General features: G+C 42.5%; 1 protein-coding gene across 1 annotated transcript in view; it reads right to left on the bottom strand.

Annotated features, from left to right (window-relative positions):
• Nucleotides 1-9708, bottom strand: part of baz1a (bromodomain adjacent to zinc finger domain, 1A) — a 38881-nt gene extending 29173 nt beyond the window's left edge. Inside the window, exons 1-6 of the mRNA XM_080784430.1 lie at nucleotides 9616-9708; nucleotides 8914-9111; nucleotides 4888-5166; nucleotides 2409-2576; nucleotides 1777-1878; nucleotides 544-631 (exon numbers count right to left, since the gene is read on the bottom strand). Coding sequence (XP_080640556.1) covers nucleotides 544-631; nucleotides 1777-1878; nucleotides 2409-2576; nucleotides 4888-5166; nucleotides 8914-9026 — 750 coding nt within the window. The 5' untranslated portion in view covers nucleotides 9027-9111; nucleotides 9616-9708. The remainder of the gene's footprint in view (nucleotides 1-543; nucleotides 632-1776; nucleotides 1879-2408; nucleotides 2577-4887; nucleotides 5167-8913; nucleotides 9112-9615) is intronic.
• Nucleotides 9709-24239: the final 14531 nt, after the last annotated feature.

Below are 24239 nucleotides of genomic sequence, written 5' to 3'. Positions count from 1 at the left end.
AATTTACTTTTACTGCGTGGCCCCCAGTACCCCCCACAAAATGACCGGAACTACTTGATATTTCACCAAAACCAGAGCAGAACTCCCACCACAGGACTCTGGCAATCAATTAACACAGTTGCAACCACTATATTAATGGCAAGTATTTCATACAACTTAAGTTAAACAAATCTGAACTATCCCTTTTAATTAACCTTGTCTGCAACCAGGAAGTGCAGCCCCCGAGCACACACACACAGTCGCTTCAGTATAGGCTGTGGTGGACGGGCGATGTGTTGTTTACCTTCCGCAGATGTGAGAAGAGGCAAACTAACCTCCCAAAAACTAGTAATAAGCGTGCAAGCTTAAACTGTTCCTCCTTTTACTGGGGACCCCCTGGACCCCTGGGGGTCCCCGGTCCCCACTTTAAGAAACCAGAGCTTTAAAGAAGGCCAAGTGAAGAGACGTCATGCCCGAGAACTCTGTCTATGATATCCAAACCACAGAAAGACAGAGAACTTCATTCCATGTCGTTATGGCTGTAGTGTACAGTACAGTACATACCTTAAGTCGTATGAATCCATTGTGCGGCTCACAGTATTGTTTTAACAACAGCTTCAGTCTCTCCCTCGACAGGCCGTTCTTCTTACGACTGCAATGAAAAAGAAAAAGAAAAAACAATGAGCACAATCGTACAAGAAGTAGAATAACAAAAATACAAAGCTCTACAGAGCGACAAAAATGTGTCATTTGTTATCAGAAATGTAATTCAAATGAGTATTTAATTGTGAGTTTGCTTAATGGTGTGAAACCAGCCCGAGTCAATGTTCGACAAATAAGTACTGTTGCATTATGGGAGATGTAGTTAAATGTTACTAGTATTTTGGTGCACACCCAATAGAAGACCATGCTTTAAGGTGGTGTTTGGTGTGTTTTTGGAGTGAGAGGGGAAAAAAGGTCTATTAAATTAAAAAGATTAAAGCTCTATATTCTGATAGTATTCATTGCTATAAAGTGTTTTTCGGTAACTAGGGTCTCGCCGTCTCTTCAGTAAACAGAAAATACCTTTTCGGTCAGAATAGCAATTTTCATCCAAAAGGAGAGAGTGAACTCTACACACAGCTTCAATTTTATAGTGTTCCAGTTCCTTGTTTCTTATCCTGTTAGGAGTTCTCTCTCCTGACTGGATAAAATTGATATCCTGACAAGGGATGGAGCTCGAAACCAGATACCCGGAAAAACCTGATAACAAGCTTATCGAGTACCCGGTATCAATAAATAAGCTTTGGTCTTATCAAGCCTGAGCATAGCGGCCCATGGCGTCATGTTTAAACAATCATGACAAATACATCTAATCACCCACGCTGGCACAAACATGTCTGTCTAAAAGTGTATCGATACCTGCCAATTAACCAGCGCTGCCCTGGTAAACAGAATTACGCTTTTAAACAGGTTTGAGTTAACAGTTTCTTCAATATACTGGTTCTATTCAGAATTTGTCGTCTCCCATCTTTCCACAACATAGTAGAAGTGGGCTCGATAAGAACCCGGCTCGATAAGCCTGAGCGATAAGGTTATCAATATAAATTACCGAACTCCATCCCTAATCCTGAAAATGCCTTTTCTGTTTACTAGATGAAGAGATAAAGCATTTAGCAGCATTTAGCATAAGGGAAGAGCCCTGTTACTGAACATTCTATTACCTATAGTACGGTATATAGCAATGATTACTATCAGACTATAGAGCCATTTAACACTTATTTGAACAAAGAAATAAAGGCCTTTAAGAACTCTTACTTGATCTGGTTGGCCTTGGTGATAAATGGAGGGCTGTCCTCGGCCTTGACGAGCTTCACCTTGTACTTGAACACACCAGGGGTCAGAGACTTCCTCTTCACCCTGTCACACAAACACCAAACCAACATCTTCCATTAGCCCGAGTGGGAAGTTAGAAACCTCAATGTTAAATTGGCTTTACAAAGAAAAAATAATAAAAAGTATGCTTAGGACAATTATCTGAAATAAGGTTAAGTATACATGAGTTGAACATTTGACATTTATGGACAAATATTTCTAGTACAAATGCCACAAAACCTGTGGATAGCCAGCCAGTCATTTTGGGCATAAACAAGAAGCGTATACATTTTGGTCTGAAAATGAAAATAATGAATGCTGTAAATATTTTCAATCTATTTATTTCTCATTTTCTCCAATAGAAGTGTTCTCTTATTTTAATTCACAATCAGCGCCGGCGTGCCGAAACGGGGAAAGTGCGCAGGCAGTCCCAGTTGGGGAAAACTAAACTAAACTAAAAACAAAAAACGCCGATGACGCGTTTGGTCCCGGCGGCCGAGGGCCAGGGGGGGGGGACATGTACTTCTCCCTTGTACTGTAACATGTACTGTACATTAAGTGGCGGTGCTACTGACCCGTTGACCTGTGGTTTGGGTGCAGCATCTTCATCGTCGCTGTCGCTGATGACGATGGTGTCTCCCTCGGCTGGTTTTTTACTGTTGCCGTTGGAAACGGGTGTCGATTTGGGCTGGCCGTTACAGCACGACGACGGAGACTGAACTTCCAGGATCTCACATAGACATCTGGAAACAAACACACACACCTTTAACTAAACACACACACACACATCTGTAAAAGACATGACAACTTGCAGCCATTCCCGCGTTAGAATCACATTTTCCTACCATGGATGAGGTTGCCTTGGACTTTTGTCAACAATCTCCTGTTTTAACATTGAAGCATGTGCTTAGAATGCCAATTAAGCGATGGCCGCATTTATGGTCGGACAGTAGCTTACATTCTTCCCGATAAATACAAATTACATCCATTAAAACCGTTTCACTGTGGAACCTGCTAAACCCAACTTTTTTCCCCATTGTCTTTCCCTGCCGAACACGCTAAACCCGCCTTTTGTTTTATACAATATATATATTTAGGACGACGCTTTATATGACGTAATCGACCTATCGCTGGCTTGCAAGGGCTTCTGGGAAACTGAGTTCAATGCAAGTCAACTGGGGGTTCATAGCCGCGAGATACTAAATCCAACACGGGTTGTGCTTATAACCACGCCCCCGGGCAAGTTAAGTTTACTGAGGTTAAGGTTAGGTTTTTGAGGTTTAGGTATAGTTTTACTGAGGTTAAGGTTAGGTTTAGGCTGTCAATCACAGCGACTGGCCAATCACAGCGCGTCCTTGGACAACCCGTGTAGGCTTTGGTATGATGCTTCATAGCCACATCCATCCTCCATTGCTCTGTGTTGATTATTTTTCGACTCTAACAAACGATGGGACTATTTTCATGAAATGGAGGTACAATTAAGACGCCGTAATTGTTCAAAGGTTAGTTTAAACAGTGCCAGGGACCGTAACTTCATATAATGATTTATAACGCAGTAAAAGGTGTTAACTAACTATAGTTATCCATTTTTTATTCCAAACTTCAGTGTCTTGCAGATTCCCTGTGATTTCACCTTCAGGAGCGTGTCATTATGACGATCACTGTACAGTAACTCCACAGCATAAAATCTGTGCTGCGTTCGGTTTACTTAGAATGACTCATTCACATTTAAGTTCAAAATGACAGGGATGGCGCACACTGAAAAGTCTTTCAATGACGGGTTACTTTACAAGTTACCGCACATTAAGCTACCAAAAATATAGCCCAGGCGTTATTTTGAAATAGGTTGCATGCATTAATAACAACTGATTATTTTGTAGGGCCTATTTTGATCAATCGAATCGCCCCGGTCGCGTGCATTCACACCGGTCTGGCCCAGAGGTGCTGTGCGGGTGTTTTTCAGAAACCAGAAATTGCAAGAGTCAATCAGCGTCTGCCCTCACAGGAACCTGTGATTAACACTGATTGTCTGTTCCTCGTTTTGGTTTCTGCAAAACGCCCACCAGCCAGCAGCGCTTGGGGCCAGACCAGGTCTGTAGAAGAGAAGACACGTGATGATGTGAATTCACGCAGCCAGGGTGGTTTACCACGCTTAACTTCTCTCTGTCTTCAGTCTGCCGTTGACCATCATGCAGCAGCGAGGTATGGCATCACTCCGCCATCCATGGTGAGAACTAGTGCTGCACAATTCATCGCGATATAGATCCAGATACCTAGGCTGTCTCATTTCAAAAATAAAGAAACGTGCAGCACTAGTTGGCTGTCCAATTAATTTGAGTTAGTCTTGTGTTTTTGCTACAAGAGAGACTTTAAGAGAGGTTTAAGTCAAGCACATTGATGCTGTTTGTTTGTTTGCCGTTTGAGCCACAATAGTTGGCTCCAGGTGCTACATTTTGAATGTAGTAATGTTGAGCAACTACAGACTAAAAGACAATACATATTTTCATGGAACAAATGAGAATTATGTGAGAATCGTGATCTCAATTATTGTGGGGGAAAATCTAGATTAACATTTGAGCAAGAATCATGCAGCACTAGTAGTGAGCAGTGACTAGTGAGTGACTACAGACCCTAATATCAAGTTAGGAAGTAGTTATGCCTAAAAGAAAGTGATCGCGCCATCTAAAGCTCACTTGAGCCATGAGAGAGCTCAGGCGAGCGAGCGAACGAAGCGAAGTCCGCTTCAGCACCGTTCGAGTTACGTATATCGATAGGGACAGAATCGTAATTCATCAACTGCACACACATGCACCCCTTTTTTTATATATATATATATATTTTTTTTTTTTACTTTGATAGATTAACAATAGCTTGACAGGAAAGGGGGAGAGAGATGGGGGGGAAAGACAGGCAGCAAAAGGTGGTCGGGATCGGGACTCGAACCCGCAACACAGCTGTCAGGCTTGATTACCAGCCTAGGTGCCTGGACTCGCCCAGGCCACAAATGCACCCCTTATGTTACATTCACTCACACAAACACTCTAGTCTCTGTACCTGGCTCCATTGCGTACCGACACATCCACCGTCTCCCCGGGGAAGAACCTCTGGCGAGCGAAGTCGTACACGTCCTCGCAGAGCTCGCTGAGGCGGCAGCGCTGCGTCAGCGCCGCCAGGTGGAGCAGGGGGAGCACCAGCGCCGGGGGGAAGCTCTGGAGGTTCTGCCGGGCTCGCTTCTCACTGTCGACGGCCTCCAGGTAGGTCAGGCCGGGCCGCCCGGTCAGGGAACAGCTCCACACCAGACTGTTGCACAGGATGGTCCTCTCGAAGAACTCACTGCAGCGAGACATTAGAGAACACACACGACGTCCAACTAGTCTTTAGGAGTCCTGAAGTTTAGATATTGCTGCTGCAACCATGACGACAATATAATAGGGCGTATGCACATGCATAAAGTGAGTGGCAAAGTGAGTTTAACGTTGTTTAATTCAATCAGATAGGACTTTTCTGTTTGTATGTATGTCCAGAAAGGCAAGAAAGCTTTTTTTTTTTGCCACTCAATAGGTGTTCCAGCATAACTTCCGGGAATGATGATGACGTCATGCGCATACCCTATATTGGTCCCATATGAGTAACAGGGGATTGAAGAAACTACCCTCCAACACAACCAAGCAGGCCTTAACCTGGAACCCTTGGGGGGAAACGAAAAGCAGGAAGATCCAGAAACAGCTGGAAAAGGTCTGTCGAGGCAGAACTCAAGGGGGGGGGGGGGGGTAGGGGTGGGTCCCGAACCTCGGGACCAATCCGGTACCGAACCGAACATGCTCGAGCACCGGGTACCCATTACAATAATTCAATTTCGGTTCTCTCTATCGGTTCCTGGGTGACACCCTGCACGCACGCACATAAAACAGCTGATTATAATCAGATCATTTTACTCGGAGAGCCAGCAACAGAATGGACCGTGGTAATCGCTTCCTATTGTTGCGTTGTCACACGTCTAATAACAACAACACGGAACAATAGACTCTTAACGATCCTCGGCCATTGAAATGTTAATGCTTAAGACTGGAGCGCACGTAGACACATACATGTCCCGACCCAAACATTGAGGAGCTAAAGTAAACGTGACGTCGTTGTGATTAAACATAATGTGCCACGAAAAATAGCTGTCCATAGATGTCCAAACATGATCGCCGTCACAGTCGCAATACTTTTCAGTTGTGTGGTACTTTTATATTGATTTAACTGTAACAGAAAGTTCTATCCAGACTATCGACAGTCCCATCTCCCAGTCACGGAGCTGGGACTGACAGTACACACAGAGACGAGAGAGCAGCAGCACCAGCTAGCTAGTAGCCAGGTGTTGCCAGTATAACTCTATGGCAGAAACAAGCCACCTAGGTCTATACAAAATAAGACAAAAAGAAGCATCACTGGTCGTTTCTGGCCAGTGTTGCCAAATAAGCGATTAGTAAGTAATTTAATTTAATTTAATTTATAAGCGATTTGGGGATTATTTTTGTAGATTGAAAAAATATTGGGGGTCCTTTGCTCTTGGCATGAAAATGTTTGAGAACCACTGCTCTAAAACAATATTAGACAAAGTTTGAGCCACAAACACATTGCTCTCTCTCTTCTCCTTTTGTATAAATTAAATAGGCCTATTCATGATTCTGCTTATAGAGAAGTAGCCTATGTTAGTTTGTTTTATGGAAACAGTTGTTTGTGTTGAATGTGCTAATTGCACAGAATTATTCAAAAGAGAGAAAATGGGCAAGCCATAAAAAAATGCACATTGCACTTAGGGTTCATACGTCATGTGGAAAAAAGGTAAATAAAAAAAGTAACATTAATGTTGTCAAACCTGATCAGAGCATCTCTACAATACAGCGTTTTCTTTCAGTTCATCATTGAATTTAGACCAAAAAAGGTTTTGCGATTAATTGCCTGACAGCACTAACATACACATTACCTGACATTGAGCTTCTTTGTTAAACATTTGACCTCTTTTATATCATTTTGGAACCGAAATAGGGAACCGTTAAGAACCGGAATCGATAAGCAGAACCGGAATCGGTACCGGACTCGAAAAAATCCTAACGATACCCATCCCTAGGGGGGGGGGGGGAAACAAGCCCCCAGTAAGGCTATCCAACGTTGAAGATGCCACTACCTACTGGCGAAATGAGGAATCGCAGCACTTTAATGGAGGTGGACGGACGTTCATGACGTCACGTGCGTAAGCCCGGACCTCAGGCTAGGATAAACTTCCGCTCATTCGAGCCATTGAGTTATACTTCCGGGTGCTTCAAAACGCCACTGAGCAACTTCCACTGAAATTAATATCGGGGAGGCGGGGCTAACACTCCGGTTCGGTCTCTATCCTTTATAGCTCTATGGGGAAAAAGCACATCGGCGGTGGCTGGATGGTAACCACAAGGTTGCCAGTTCGAACCCGGGCTCCCCAAGAGTTAGTGTTGAAGTGTCCTTGAGCAAGACACTGAACCCCTAATTGCTCCTGATGTGCTGGTTGGTGCCTTACATGATTTCCGCCACCATCGGTGTATGAATGCGTGTGTGAATGGGTGAATGTAATACGCAATCTATGTAAAGCGTCTTGGATAAAGGCTCTATATAAATGCACCATTTACCACATCTTGGAAGAAGTTCATGAAAAATTATTCATGCTACCCAAAGAGCAGAAAATCAAGTAAGTGCTATTACATCCATCCCCCTCAGAAAAACAAAAAACTCAAAACACTTCACTGAATACCCGTCCTCAAAGTTGCAAAAAACAAGAACTGTCAATCACAGTGACTACTGGCCAATCACAGCGGGGCTTTCCCAGAACTGAGGTGGGATCCATAATAACATTAACAGTCAATGCGTTGTGCAGTGCCGCCTGTAGATGGGCCGTTTCCGCTGCGCGACACCGACACGCAACTATAGTATACATCGGACTTTACCGCTTCGCTGAAGCTAACCGGCATGTTACACCCAAACTGGTGACCTACCGAAATGCAGGGGACAGATTTCTACAACATCCACCACGTTACATTATGAAACATTTATCCAAAACCTAATCAAGCGACGTTATCACATCTGATCTGACGTTAAGTTCACCGTTGTTTTGTTCATTTCAAAGCGCCCGTGTGTGAGCCGCCGCGCGGCTAAGTCACAGAATTCAACGGTTTACCCGCCTCGGCGTAACAGCTGATTCAGTAGTAGTAGCGGCTAACCCTATACCTCGAACAACAACAAACGGCTTAACTTTAGCTCCTTGGGCTAACCCAAAACTGACCTCGTTCGTCACATTATGCTCGTTTCTTCACGACATGTGTGGCCGTTAACTTAAGTTTAGTTAACTTAAAACACAAATACACAACTAGGCTAAGTCGACCAGCCAGCTGCTAACTTACTAAAGACAGTAGAACACACACTGTGTACATTATAATAACGTTAGCCGTGACTGCTAACTTGGGTTAGCTCTTTGAGTTAAAACTCTTAAACTACTATTTCTTATGTTCGTATAGTCCCACGAACAAAAATGACGTGATTTCAATCGAAATGTGTCGACTTTTGGGTTGAAATTACGTCTTTGTTTTATGTAAAGTGTGTATTAACATTGGAGTTTAGACAAAAGTTCATGTTGTGGTTCATTCAGTCCACAATACATTACGTAAATTTCAATAATTACAATCATCAACTACTATAGATTATACATTATTTACCTTTCATATCATGTTTTGTTTTTGTCTGTCAGTTACACCCATATCTTCAAATCTGTAGTTGTCAGTCATGTTTTAACAATATTTGTATTAACATATTGATCACTTCTGTGTTGCTTAAATGGAAATATTAAATAAACCAACTATCAAAAACAGTGAAATCCAGCCTACATTTCTTCTAACTCTGAAAGGGTGCACTAATATAATGTAACAAAAATGTAACCATGCAGCCAGGCAGGGTCCATTTGGTCCATGTGTAACATACCCTCAGTCTCTATAGTTTTAGATTAGTCAGTTGGTTAATTGAATAATTAATTGAACTGCATTCAAATCAAATTAAATGAAAACTCACTCGTATGTTCTGAAGATCTCGTGGGTTATCTTGCAGAGGAAGACCTCTTCCTCTGGTCTGAGGTCAGCTGGAGGTTTCTGTCGGACGAAGGGTTTTCTGTGTAGAAGAGGCATCTCTCTCTCTGTGTATTCCTTTATTTATTTATGTTTATTTATTATTTCTCGTCCGGGTTCAAGTCTTCTCTCTAGAAAACAAGTCCTTCAAGAACAGGAGGGTGGGGGACAAAGTCAATTAACCGTCATTATCAAAAACTGCTTCGATCAAAAGCTGATATAGTTGACGAGAGATCAATAATCATAATCATAATACCAATGCATCGCCCTTGTGTGTAACTAAATTAAAACCCAATAAAATGTTATTCACAAATTGGAGTATCGTCTGAAATGAAAAGCCAATTAAACAACAGATCCAAAGTTATATAAAAGACAAAAAAAGGTCTGTTTGGTTTGCTCTTTTGTCTGTTGGACTGAACAACTACTCTTCTAATCTGATCCACGCATGGAAACGTGCTCCTCTCTCTCTCTCTCTCTCTCTCTCCCTCTCTCTCCTACTCTCAAGTCCCGTTTTGACATGAGTCAGAAAAATAAATAAATAGGTCCGTTTCGTTTCGGAGACTTTAATTGAAATTAAACTGCGTGGATTGTTAAATCGACTGGTTGAACAAACGGAGAAGCTGTTCGACTAGTTAGAAACGCTCTTTACCCAGTTATGTGGCGAAGAAGTAGCGATATAATCCGCGTTTTGTTACAATAGTAAAGTGTAGCCCGCCGGGGTCGACTCTTCTTCTTCTCTTTCTCTGTTGGATCACTTCCACTGTGTCAGTCACGTTGTGGAAAGACAAATCAACACTTCCGCCCATGCGCTTCAAAATAAAACTCATGTTAACTTATGTCAACAATTAGGCCTATTTATAATCATCAAACCTGTTCATATTTTCACATTATTAGCCAATATATAAAGGCATTGAGTTGAATTGATTGATTGATTTACTTTTTTTTTTTTTACAAACTGCGAACGGCTACTTTCGAACGGCTACTTTCGTAGAGCACAAGTACGGGTGGCTGAGCCACCCGTACTTGTGCTCTTGGAGAGTGGTTTTAAAGGAGTCTAGGGATTCACATTTCTTAATGGCTGTTGGTAGGGCGTTCCACATTTTTGTGGATCTTTAGGCTTGCACTGGGGAGGCACTGGGGGGGGGGGGGGGCACTGTCTGGGGAGGCACTGGAGGGGCACTGGGTAGACACTCACTCACTATATTCTTTTAGGCAAGTTGAAAGCACTTAAAGTCCGTTGACACTTTAACAAGGGGACTATACAAATGGAACCATTCTTTTTAACAAGGCATTTATTTACCTTTTGCGTTTTTAAAACTTTTTTCTTCTTTTTTTGTATAGCTTATTCAGATTCACAGCGCAAGGGCCCCTGCAATAGGCTAATTAGGGCCCTGCTACCCGCGAATACAAGAACGCTCGCCCCCAAATCACGCTTGCCCTGAGTCTAATCGGGCGACCTCTGAATGGTCGACACCTCACACCAGGTATAGACAAATACAAGAATACAAGAACCGCTGGGGCCGAGCGGTACGCGCAAAAAATGTGGGTGAGTGTGTTTTGGGGCGAGTCTTATAGTATCTTACTACCCAGAATGGGAAACAGCAAACACTGTATTCTGACCGAGTCATCATTTGTAGGTCAAGAAAGCACTCATAGAGATCCGTTTATTATTAAGTCTAAAGGTCCCAATAGGTCGCCGGATCGAGGGGTGTTCTGTACTCTACTGTATAGCCTATAGATTGTACCGGCATTTCATTTATAATAATTTTTATTTGTCAAATTACAGCCATAGGCCCATGCATTGTAGTCAGACAAAAAAATATTTTGAAGGCTAAATGAGCTCATTTCCGGCCATGGTGTGTGTGTGTGTGTGTGTGTGTGTGTGTGTGTGTGTGTGTGTGTGTGTGTGTGTGTGTGTGTGTGTGTGTGTGTGTGTGTGTGTGTGTGTGTGTGTGTGTGTGTGTGTGTGTGGTGTTGACGGGACGGGCTGATTGGCGCGGTTCTCCGGTGTTGACAAGTTAGATCCGCTCTACTTCACTGAGGTGGCGTTCACGCACATCTCGTAAACTGGGAAATGTCATAAATGAAAAACTTAAAATTAATATTCACTTGCGTTTCGAGTCATAACAATATGGAACAATGGAAGCTGTGGTAGAGATTATATTATATTACATTGGCTTTTACAAATGGGTTTTCACTTTTCACCATTTTGAGGGAGGGAAAACATTTACATTTGCAAAGCAAACCGCAAATGCAGTCACCAGACCTTTGTGATTGATTCCTAAAATGAAATCATATGAATGAAATATAGGCTACATGTAAATAAATAATAGTAAATTGTTACTGACTTGGGAGAATGGGGACGCCATTAAACCTCGGACTGGTTATTCATATCCTATAAAATCGTAATTACGCTCTGTTGAGCAGTGAGGAATCTGAGGATTCAGTCATACACCAGAATCCCGTTTGAAAAGGATTTACTGGAACTCCGCACGTCACTGGGATAGGACGTTTGTAATTGGGCGGGGCTTAACTCTGGTTTGCTGTCATCATTGGCCTGTGAACCTGTCATTATTATAACACACACATCGTGTGTGTGTGTGTGTGTGTGTGTGTGTGTGTGTGTGTGTGTGTGTGCTGCGTGCGTGCGTGCGTGCGTGCGTGCGTGTGTGTGTGTGTGTGTCGGGCTACACCAGATCTGTCATGGCGCGCCGCGCCGCGCCGCGCGCGGCAGATTTGTGCGGGACCTTCCGGGAGTATATATAGGCGCGCATGGGGGCGCATACGCACGTAAGAAAATAGAACCGATCCTATTTTTAGAGCACGCGTATCCGCGCCCCGCGGTATCCGTGCGTCTGGTAGCCAGCTGCTATATCATTGAGATATGGTCCTATCCAAACGCACTGTGTCTGTACGCGCGCAGTAAACGCATACGCACTGCGCGCATAGCCCGGCCGTCATGAGCAGTAATTGACGATTGGACAGGGCCTATACTCTACTGCATGTCATCCAATCAGCTAATTCCATCAATAACATAGATCTGTTAAAGCCTTAACTAATAAGCTATAATAAACTACTGTACACGGCCCGGGACATGTCGGGTAGCTAGGCGGGAAATAGCTGTTTTCAATGCACGATAGTTCAGTTGGTGATAGAAGCATGAAATTTGGCACAGATGTCCTTCATATGTCCCTAATCGATAATCAACCTCGGGCCACGCAGAATTCAAAATTTTTCAAGGTGGCCCGCCAGTTTTAAAAATGGCTGCAACTGTAAATAGTACGTTTTGGACTATTAGCTAGGCGGGAATGGGGATGATAGTTCAGTTGGTGATGCAAGCATGACATTTGGTACAGATGACCTTTATATGACCATAATCGATAATCAACCTCGGGCCACGCAAAATTCCTCCATTTTCCAAGATGGCCGCCAGAAATTGCATAAATGTACATCTGCTCATGGTTAATCCACAGTTGGCGATACAAGCATGAAATTTGGTACAGATGACCTTTATATGACCATAAGTGATAATCAACCTCGGGCCACGCAAAATTCCTCCATTTTCCAAGATGGCCGCCAGTTTGCAATTGGACAGCTAGGCGGGAATAGAGGTGATAGTTCAGTTGGTGATACAAGCATGAAATTTGGTACAGATGACCTTTATATGACCATAAGTGATAATCAACCTCGGGCCACGCAAAATTCCTCCATTTTCCAAGATGGCCGCCAGTTTGCAATTGGACAGCTAGGCGGGAATAGAGGTGATAGTTCAGTTGGTGATACAAGCATGAAATTTGGTACAGATGACCTTTATATGACCATAAGTGATAATCAACCTCGGGCCACGCAAATTCCTCCATTTTCCAAGATGGCCGCCAGAAATTGCATAAATGTACATCTGCTCATGGTTAATCCACAGTTGGCGATACAAGCATGAATTTTGGCACAGATGTCCTTAATATGTCCCTAATCGATAATCAACCTCGGGCCACGCAGAATTCCAGTTTCTTCAAGGTGGCCCGCCAGTTTTAAAAATGGCTGCAACTGTAAATAGTACGTTTTGAACTATTAGCTAGGCGGGAATGGGGATGATAGATTGGATGGATAGATTGCAAGATTTGATAGATTGGATAGATGGATTCTGTGTATGGTAATTTACAAATACATGTGTTACAAGTTCATGTGGAATAACCATATAGGCCTATATTTCTGCAAATTTTCGGCAGCCATATTGAAAAACGTATAGGTCCAATTGCAAACTGGCGGCCATCTTGAAAAATGCGTTGCCTAATGTTGATTATCAATTAGGGTGGTATAATGGTAATCTGTGCCAAATTTTATGCTTGTATCACAAACTGTGGATTAACCATGAGCAGATGTACATTTATGCAATTTCTCAGCAGCCATATTGAAAAATATGGCGCCATATTGGAACCTAATGTTATTGTTTTATCTCACTTGGTAGAAATACCTCCAGGACATATCTTATACCAAAATTAGGGGAAATTCTAAGTTTTATAGGCCCCGCACATTGGTGTAGTCCAAAACGTATAGGTCCAATTGCAAACTGGCGGCCATCTTGGAAAATGGAGGAATTTTGCGTGGCCCGAGGTTGATTATCACTTATCGTCATATAAAGGTCATCTGTACCAAATGTCATGCTTCTATCACCAACTGAACTATCACCTCTATTTCCCGCCATATGTCCAATTGCAAACTGGCGGCCATCTTGGAAAATGGAGGAATTTTGCGTGGCCCGAGGTTGATTATCACTTATGGTCATATAAAGGTCATCTGTACCAAATGTCATGCTTCTATCACCAACTGAACTATCACCTCTATTTCCCGCCATATGTCCAATTGCAAACTGGCGGCCATCTTGGAAAATGGAGGAATTTTGCGTGGCCCGAGGTTGATTATCACTTATGGTCATATAAAGGTCATCTGTACCAAATGTCATGCTTCTATCACCAACTGAACTATCACCTCTATTTCCCGCCATATGTCCAATTGCAAACTGGCGGCCATCTTGGAAAATGGAGGAATTTTGCGTGGCCCGAGGTTGATTATCGATTATGGTCATATAAAGGTCATCTGTACCAAATTTCATGCTTGTATCACCAACTGTGGATTAACCATGAGCAGATGTACATTTATGCAATTTCTCAGCAGCCATTTTGAAAAATATGCCGCCATATTGGAACGTAATGTTATTGTTTTATCTCACTTGGTAGAAATACCTCCAGGACATATCTTATAACAAAATTAGGGGAAATTCTAAGTTTTATAGGCCCTGCACATTGGTGTAGTCGAAAACGTATAGGTAAAAATTGCAAACTGGCGGCCATCTTGGAAAATGGAGGAATTTTGCGTGGCCCGAGGTTGATTATCGCTTATGGTCATATAAAGGTAATCTGTACCAAATTTCATGCTTCTATCACCAACTGAACTATCATCTCTATTTCCCGCCTAGCTAGGGGGGTAGATAGATGGTATATAGGCCTACAGCCTACAGGTGTTGGCCTAATGGCCTATTTTGTGTAAATTAATGTCAAATAAAACAAAGTTGGCCCATCGCCTAGGGGTGGGAAGATATGGGTATCCTCACGATATGATATCTGTGGCGATATTAGGCCCTCGATAACGATAATATCACCGTATTTGATATATTGCGACAATCTATATATTGCAAGAGATTTCATCAACGATATCTGTAACTGGAAATTAAAGAAATAACCATAAAAGGAAAAACATCTAGAATTTAATATGTATTTATTCCAACATTTTACAAGATTTCTTGTGTCACAAACTGCAGGCCAATAAGTAATAGCTAGTATGAATCCTACTCCTCCAAACAGTAAAATACTGACAACTTTTCCACAACTTGTCTGTCCACAACAATGGATAGCCAGCTACTACTACTAACTAATCAATATCACAATATTGGGAGGACGATACGATAGAAATATATATATCGCAATATCGATATATGGCCCCCACCCATAAAATACAACCATGGTGGTTCCTTCACACTTACTCTTCAGTGAAGAATTGTTAGAGCCAGGCCAAACATGGAAAATAATCCAAGAAACCTCATCCTTGCAGTTTCGATCCAACCTTTTTGGTTATACAAAATTCAGACTTTTCCTCATTGGAAGTTGAACTTGACATATATATGGACGCAGGTATAGACTACTTGGATTATTGTTAAACATCTGTATTACTTAATTTACAAGAAGTCTATATACACACGTTGAATATAGAGGAAAGAAGTTCTGCCGTGTTCCTTTGTAGGAACAGATGCTCGTTGGTGAGGGTTCAAACATGAAAAGATAACAAAAGGGTTCCAGTCAAGTGGAAAAAAAGGCTTTATTTCTATGGTGGATGCTGTAATGCTTCATTGGGTCGTCCACTGCAGTTAACAGTCTTTGTATTGAGTTGTGCTTGAATAGCCTACTGTAATTCTGCCGTTAATAGATATTTCAATCAATCAATCATACACAATTAGAGAATGTATAGAAGCCTGCATGTTATCTCTCCTAATATGGTACGACATATAACTGTGGACAAAGTCAACCGATAACAAAAATAGTTTTGTGTCTGAGAGGCTAAATGTCATCAAATGGTGATCCGTGGCTCAAAAGCCGATTATTAAATAATGGACTTTGACCTGAAAAAGGTTGAAACGACTGCTCTAGTCATATATGACCGTCACACGTGCAGCAAACATGCCCGGTTTAATTACTTCAGTCTAAATTAGTAGCTTAATGAGTAGTATATATTTATTTTAAACTCTCAATAACATTGCTTTCCTTGTCCATCGGTTTCATTTATTTGGTTTTCCTGACGTATTTGGTTGTCCTTATGGTTTTAGTTTTTCTTTGTATCCATTTTTCGATCACACAGTTCTAGTTTGAGTTTAATTTCCGTTGATCTCCTCTAGTTTTTGTATTCCCATATTCTTGAGATTTTTGTTACGCATATTAACCAACCGTTCCTTTCGTCTTTCATCCGTTTCTTTTGTTTAGGATATTTCGAAGTCGTCTGTTTCTCTTATGTTTTTTATTTTCTTGAATTTCAAGTGGTATTTTACTCATATCCTTTTTACCGTATGAATTCCGTCTTTTTGAAAGCCGTTCCTTTCGTTGTCCATCGGTTTCATCTATTCGGGGTTTTTTTAGGTTTTTCTTGGTCCTTACGGTTTTTCTTTTTCTTTCTATCCTCTAGTTTTTTTTATTCACATGCATGCTCATATTCTATGTATGTATATGTAATTTGTGAGTTGATTAGTGGTATACTGTGGTTACTCGGGTGGTTTGATGCGCATGTCCCTTTAATCCACCCGACACTGAAACATATCATCATTACGTCACCATCGTAAACCAATTATACCCTGGCATTGGTACATATCTTCATCACGTCATGGGACGGAAAACATACCTGCACCGTCTGCTTCCGTATGTCCCGTGCCAGCATATGACGTAATGATTAATATGCCTGTTATGGCAGTGGTGTCGGATTACATACATGTATACATAGGGTCATTACTTTTAGTCCACCCGACACTGAAACATGTCATCGTTACGTCACCATCATAAACCAATTATACCCTGGCATTGGTACATATCTTCATCACGTCATGGGACATATATGCTTCGTAGCATGACGGAAAACATACCTGCACGGTCTGCTTCCGTATGTCCCGTGCCAGCACGACGTCATATCATATGCTGCTAAGGGACATACGCATCGTAGCACCTGACTAATAAAGTAATAAAGACATAATTTGAAAGGGATTTGAAATTCAAAAGAATGTTACTTTTCAGGATTCCAATTCAAAAATAGCAAAGAAAAATGAGGGATTTAAATTCAAATGTAGCAAAAAATAGCTGATCTACAAGCTCAAAACACTTGAGCTTGTAGATCGGTTTGCTACTACAGTAATATGCAATGTGGCCCCTCTGGAGTGAGTGTGGAAATAGAGTGGCCCTCTGGAGTGAGTGTGGAAATAGAGTGGCCCTCTGGAGTGAGTGTGGAAATAGAGTGGCCCATCTTACAAAATGCTGTACCCACTCCAACTGTATTGAATTACTTTAGCCATTTTCTCCATTGAATTGAATTGACTGTACCAAGACAGCAGAGGGCAGCAGTATACAGAGCACACACACACACACACACACACACACACACACACACACACACACACACACTTTGGGGTCTGTGCACATGGGCTAGGCTGCTCCTGCACATCGAATATTAAAAAGGGGAGCGAAACACTTAATTCAAATGAGACTCACAGATTGTATCTTTACAAACAAGCTGCTTATCTCTGCTTGTATATAGAGAAACTGTCCTGTCATTAGATAGAATCACTACAGTCATACTATAATGACGGAGCATTCCTCTGGACTGTCCTCCAAGAGAGTAGAACACTTTGTACAGAGATGACCGTCATGACACTCGCGCACGCAAGCACGCACGCACGCACGCACGCACACCAGCTATCACACAGACACATGGGACCGAAGCTCAAAACAGGAAGTTGGGATCAAAGTACATCCTGTCCTCAAAGACACACGTGGTGGCGGATTTGTCATCGATGATGATGTTGATGACCGAGCGATGACCTCATCTGGCCGCGCTCGTGAAGCGCTGGACCTGACCCGGCCGGCTAACACGGTCAAAGGTCAAATTCATGGACTTGTAAGAAAAATAGGTGATGCTAGGAAATAACTATAGGTGCCCGGAACCTCTCTCTCTCCCTCTCTCACACACACACACACACACACACACACACACACACACACACACACACACACACACACACACACACACACACACACACACACACACACATAGGCCTGTTTCACGAAACTTGGATTAACTAATCCAGAATTTAAGCCAAAACCAGGTTTGTTAAATCCTGGTCTGTACAGCCTGGTTTATTCCATTCCACTAAAGCCAAGCGAGGCTTAGAATGGGTGGATTTATTGAGCCAGGATCATAAAGACTGGCTGAATGCAGAGCCTGGCTTTTCCTCTCTAGACCCATTAGGTGGAAAACAGATTTACAGATCATTCTTCTTCGTGGAGTATTATGGCAGTTGGCATCCTTAATAGTTGCATTACTGCCCCCTTCTGTATATCTCAGTATCTTTACTAATCTATTCCAGACTTACTGATACAAGGACTTAAGCTTCTAAAAGAAATACTGCTGCTGTAATTAAAGAGAGAAAATACTCTCAATAGTGGATAGACTGAATCATTAACTACCCCAAAAATATAGTATTTAGTAATGTTTGAATTGAACTTTGAATAAGTCTGTCCTAACTTGATCTTGTACGTATTACATGTTGGACCATCCATCCAGAGTCAGACCTCTCAGGTTGCCTGGGACGGGTGCATATCTTTGGTTCAACGTCCTAACCCTAAACGCATGTGGAAGCCACGGGTGAGTCTTAAACCGGCCACGTATGTCGGGAGCCACGGAGCCACACAAGGTTGAAGGTTATACTTTATTGTTACATCTTGTGCACAGGTACATAAGAGTAAAACTTTTTTTTGTTTGGCTTCCTTACAGACAATGCAGCAGCATAACATTCAAACAACAAAACACAGCAAGCACGGAAAACAAAGGGATAGAATCAGAGTGCAAGAAAGAGCATTCAAAGAGTAAAAAGTAACATAATATACATGTGCATGTTTTCCCTGTAGTAACAAAAGTTAGGTGAACTTTATAAACAGCTTCACAGTATAGGTTATGTTCATTATATACAACACAATTTAGCCACGGGTGAGTCTTAACCGGCCACGTATGGCGGACTGTTGGTACGTCGGACTAATCATTAATGTAGGCCTCTCACCTGGGACAGGTCTGCCTTCTGTCCCCAAAATCACAAGTAAACATGGAGAAGCAGCGCTCGGTTTGTGATTGACTGATTGAAGTATTTATTAACAGTATGCAGAATAGGTACAGTACATTTCAAGCGCAACTCAATACAAGAACTTGAAACTGTGGACGACACCATAAAAGCATTACACTTGTTTACAACAGGGTCCACCATTTTCAATTCATCAGAACATTTAGAGACGTACAAAACTTCTATATAACAAAAAAAACAAAACAGGAAATCAGGTAAAAAGGGAAAAGAAAATACACAGTGAGGAGTAAAGGGGGTGTTTGTCTGCACCAGAAGAAGGGTCAGGAGCGGCATATTGTCGGTATGAGCCGCTGACAGTCTGTCCCTGTAACAATGCACTAGAGACATGCATGGGAGATGGATTGCTGAGGTGGAGCGCCACACCTACCATCAGCCCCCAGTACTTCCCGCACGACTTGCCGCACGCAAGCTGTGCTACTCATACGCTGAGTTGGCGGTGCCCGCCTGGATGGAACCCATGAACTTGGGGTCCAAAGAGGTGAGAGCTCTACCGACTGAGCTACCCGGACACATGTCTGCAGCACCATGTCATGTCATGACTACAGTTGATCTGGAACAAACTCCCAGAGAGGTCGGCTGCCACTCTCAGTTCTGTAAAATCAAAGCAAAAGAAATCATTCTTCTGTGCTATGTTTTTTTCCCTCCTGCATTTATCTTTACACATTTGTATTTCTATTGTATACGCAGATGTCCTTTTGTAATGCGTTTATTTTGCTCCGTTTCTCGCACATCAGAATGAATTGCCTTGTTGTTGAAATGTGCTATAATTATACAATAAACACTGGTAAACGCAATCATTCATCTGTTTCTGCATTCATTTTCTTACAGATTTTAATTTCTATTGTACTCAAAATGTCCTTTCATAATGTGTTTATGCTCCGACCGTGCCTTGATGTCTTAATGTCTTAACGCTGTGTAGAACAGTACAAACACCGGCAAACTTGCCTTGCCACGCCTTCAGTGAGGTATCACGAGATGGCAACCTGAACTGAACCGTACAATAACAATACAGTCAGTGTATAACAGATCGACTAACAGTCGTGTCAGAGTGTTCCAACAACTGGAGTGAGTCGAGAAAGACAAGCTCATAGCGCTCAAGATAAGATGTTTTTCCTCAAAAATAGCAGATCTACAAGCTTGTAGATCTGCTATTTTTGAAAAATCGTGAAAATGTGGTGCAAATCTTTGAATATATATTCTTTCACAGTGAACGTTTCTAACTCATATCTTTGCTTGGGGGGGGGGGGGGGGGGGGGGGGGGTCTCTGGAACTACATATTTTCAGATGGGGGTCGGCGGCCAAATACAGAAATATTGAGCACCACTGATAAAGAAACAGAGGTTTTTCAGATTTATTTAAAATAATCGGTCAGGTCTAAAAGCAACATTAACCACATGAACCCAATCCCTAATTGTGACTGGTTTACCAATAATACTTCATACTTCAATTCATAGAGTCATAGACACAGACTATTGACTCAAATTCAAGCAAAAGAAGGTGCTGTTTTTCCTTTATATTTTGAAGATGGGTTCTCAGATTGCACACACACACACACACACACACACACACACACACACACACACACACACACACACACGTTGCACTTGACAATGTTGCTTCTACAGTTACTTTCTACTCTTTGCTGTAAAAGTGACACAGAAAATCAAGCAAGGTAAAATTAACTTGGCATTACTTTCACCTATCAACAATGAATCAAGATAAAAAAAAACATGTACGGAATAGTGTGTGTGCGCGCGAGAGAGAGAGAGAGAGAGAGAGAGAGAGAGAGAATGAGTTCCCCTGAAACATCATTTATACAAATCCCACAAAAGCCAAAAGATCAACAAAGAACAGCACCGCAGACTGGACTCTTTGAAAACAGGCCTGACAACTCTTTTATTTCAGAAGGCCTTTTTGTGTTGAACTGTTGTGTGTGTGTCTGTGTGTGTCAGCAGCAATGTCCTCCTTATGCCAGTTGCACCACCTTACACTAACTTCAAACTTAGCCTAGTTATAGCTTAAAGATGGAGTGCCACAATTTTTGTATTTTTCCAGTTTTTCATGTCTATGAGGTGACAGTACTTCATTAGACACCCATTAGGTCGTTTTTATGTGCAATGGTGTATTAACTTTGTATTTGGTTTCTTCCTGGAGGCTGAACCCTTGACAGTCAAACAGGCCAATGACATAAACAGTAATATAGTGACATCACACTATCAGCCCCTCCCCTAACCCCTCCCCCTTTATCATACAACTACAGCTGTGGGTGCGGCTTCTGTTCAGGTGGATCACCACCCATCACCACCCACCAGGCAAACCAGGCATACTTCATGAACTGGTGGGCGTGCCCACATAAAAACAACATTTTAACAAATACTGTACACTTTTTTGAAAAAATTATACCTCCTTATATAACAATAAGACCTGATGATCATGTTTTAGGGTGGAAAAGAATCACGGCACTCCATCTTTAAAGGGCTTTTAAGCCAAGACTTATGCATTAGGACTTTAGCCTATACTCCCAAACTTATTTAGGACTGGTGGTGCAACCCCCCCACTGGGGACCCGCCCAGTTTGGGAACCACTGGTGGACTAACGAACAATGGTGGGTGATTCAGCGGCTATGAGAGAGGCTGTTTACAAATGTGTGAGAATCAGTCAGACGTCTGAGAGGATGAACAATCAACTCGTTCCTCTGCCACGTACGTTGCCATGCCGACAGTCCACTCGCCCAAGGCCCCGCCTCCTCCACCTCTTCTACTTCCTGTCATTCATCAGTCACTTCCTGCTGGACACAGGAAGCATCTGAGTCTCCCTGACAACAATGAGCTTTTACTGAATCTGAGTGAGCGCAATCACAGGACAGTGTGAAACTGGCAGCGTGTGCGTGTGCATGCGTGCGTGTGTGTGTGTGTGTGTGAGAGAGAGTGTGCGTGTATGTGTGTGCGTGTGTTTGTTTCTGAAAGGGTCATCCTGGTGTTAGTTATCGGACATAACCACACATTTCCTCTACTTTCTGTTTAGAGAGAGAGAGAGAGAGAGAGAGAGAGAGAGAGAGAGAGAGAGAGAGAGACACGCACACACACAGAGAGAGAGAGAGAGAGAGAGAGAGAGAGACAGTGTCAGTGAGACTCAGAGAGAGAGAGAGAGACAGAAAGAGAGAGGAGACATGAGTATACTCTCTGACAGCTGTTACCTGAAACCTTGCCCAAAACACACACACACACACACACACACACACACACACACACACACACACACACACACACACACGCGCGCGCGCGCAAATGGCATGCATTCGATCAATCCCTGGCCTGTGGAATGTGATCACTACAATATGGCTTTCAAGTATAGATGGATCACCGTTGGGTTTTTTTCTTTGAAATGTCTTCAAAGTGTGTCCTTATGGCACGTCAACGTTCTGTCACTCTGCAGTCCACTTCATTTCCCCTCCTCACACAACACATGACAAAGGCTATACATTCCAACGTATAAATGACGTCCAGCCTCTTCAACCCAAACCTCACGAACCCAAGCATCCCTACTCTGGGGGGAATATGCAGCGCGAACAGATTAGGTGTAGAGAGGAAGAGGAGGGGGCCCTAGTTTGGACCCCCTGGGGGACCCCGGACAGCAAAGTACTGTAAGTGGTTAAGGAAGTGTCTTGTAAGATAGGTGTTATCAGCATGGCTATAGGACCAATGATGACCCTGCATGAACTAATGAGTTCCACCCACATTTTGGATTGCACACACATGTCTTCCAAATATCACCTGATGGTTTGAAAAAGTCTTATGTGTGATGCCCTCTTAGTCAGAGCAATGGTTCTCAAACTCTTTTGGCTCAGTGTTATAGCACCTTACTTTTATGTCATATTACGGCACATAAATAGAATACAAGAACGCTCGCTGCAAAACACACTCGCCCCGAGGCAAATCCGGTGACCTGGGATTGGTCTCCAACCAGACCTGGATTCCTATTCGTAATCTCAGTAAAACTAGTGTGCCTACATCTACACCGACCGGCCAAGGCTTCAAAAAGACTGAAGAGTCCAAGAATGCCCTGTTTAAGACTTGGACAAAATAACAGTTGTACAAAGACAAACACACTTGAATACAACACTATGGAACAACACCTAACAACGAGAAGCTGTAACAGGCCACACCGTTACTTTCCAAAGGGCCCTGGCAGCTCTCACTTATAGGCTGTTACCTGTGTGTCAAGCAAGGTCACACATGCACCTTAATCACATACGGACAAACATCTATGCCGATAATATCTAACTTGCGGAGGTAGCGTGCCTTCCTTGTCCACGGGCAACAGATCTTTCAACGTATGGCATTGCAAATACGTTTGATAATCGCTACTCTGCGCAATATTGTTTTGGAAATGCCGCAAATTGCATTGCAGTGAACGAGAGCAAATCACAACTTCCCCCGGGGGTGGGCGGAGTCACAGCTTGACGCTCTGAATATGCGCCGTGGTGTCAGTCTATTCAACTTCAAATCAATAAATACATTTAAAACCATTAGTAGTATACTTCTGCAATGCATTTCAGTTACAGTATCAATACATAGAACATACAATTTACAACTTGACCCGCCACTTCCAAGCCGGCTGATATTGTTGTTTCATTTCAGGTTTAGGCTGACTCCTATAACGTGACATTTTGTCTACAAGTTATCCTGGGAATAATACATAGGCTACGCCGCTACACCATCTACTGATGACCTTTTCAGCAGTAGTGGTTCAAGTGGTTCAAGGACCCTCAAATTGATACATGTTCTGGCTGTGGACTCCCAAATGCCAGAGACCCCCAAGATTTGTCAAGGTTTGTCAAGGTTTCCTTCAAACAATGTACCTTATAGGCTATGTATTTGCTGGGTGGAAGCGTCTTATGTCCAAAACGTCTTACTGACTTTTCAGGATTAAGAAATTAAAAAAATATATAATATAATATAATATAATATTTGCCACGACACGTTTATTCTTTTCCCCTTTCTTGAACATTTCAAATGATCTTGTACGAGGAGGGTACACACCTGCAGACCTGTGATTTAACAATAACGCTGAAGTTGAAGTTGATCGGAGGCTGGGAAACCCCTCAGTTAAACAATGATACATAATGTTGAAATGTGTCTTCGACACTTTGATCAGTGGCCAACATTAGAAGACTGTTCTGGGCAGGTCACCCAGTACCCACCGCCGGTAGAGGACTGTGATTTTACCGTTTAAATAAAGGTTAAAAGTCGGTATATATGTCTTCAGAAGTCGACAGCACACATAATGACTTTATTTTCTCTTCCCCCCCCCCCCCCTTTAGTTCTTAATTC

Source organism: Protomyctophum bolini (assembly GCF_963924005.1).
Source record: "Protomyctophum bolini genome assembly, chromosome: 15".
Taxonomy (NCBI): domain Eukaryota; kingdom Metazoa; phylum Chordata; class Actinopteri; order Myctophiformes; family Myctophidae; genus Protomyctophum; species Protomyctophum bolini.
This window is presented reverse-complemented; position numbering and strand designations above follow the sequence as displayed.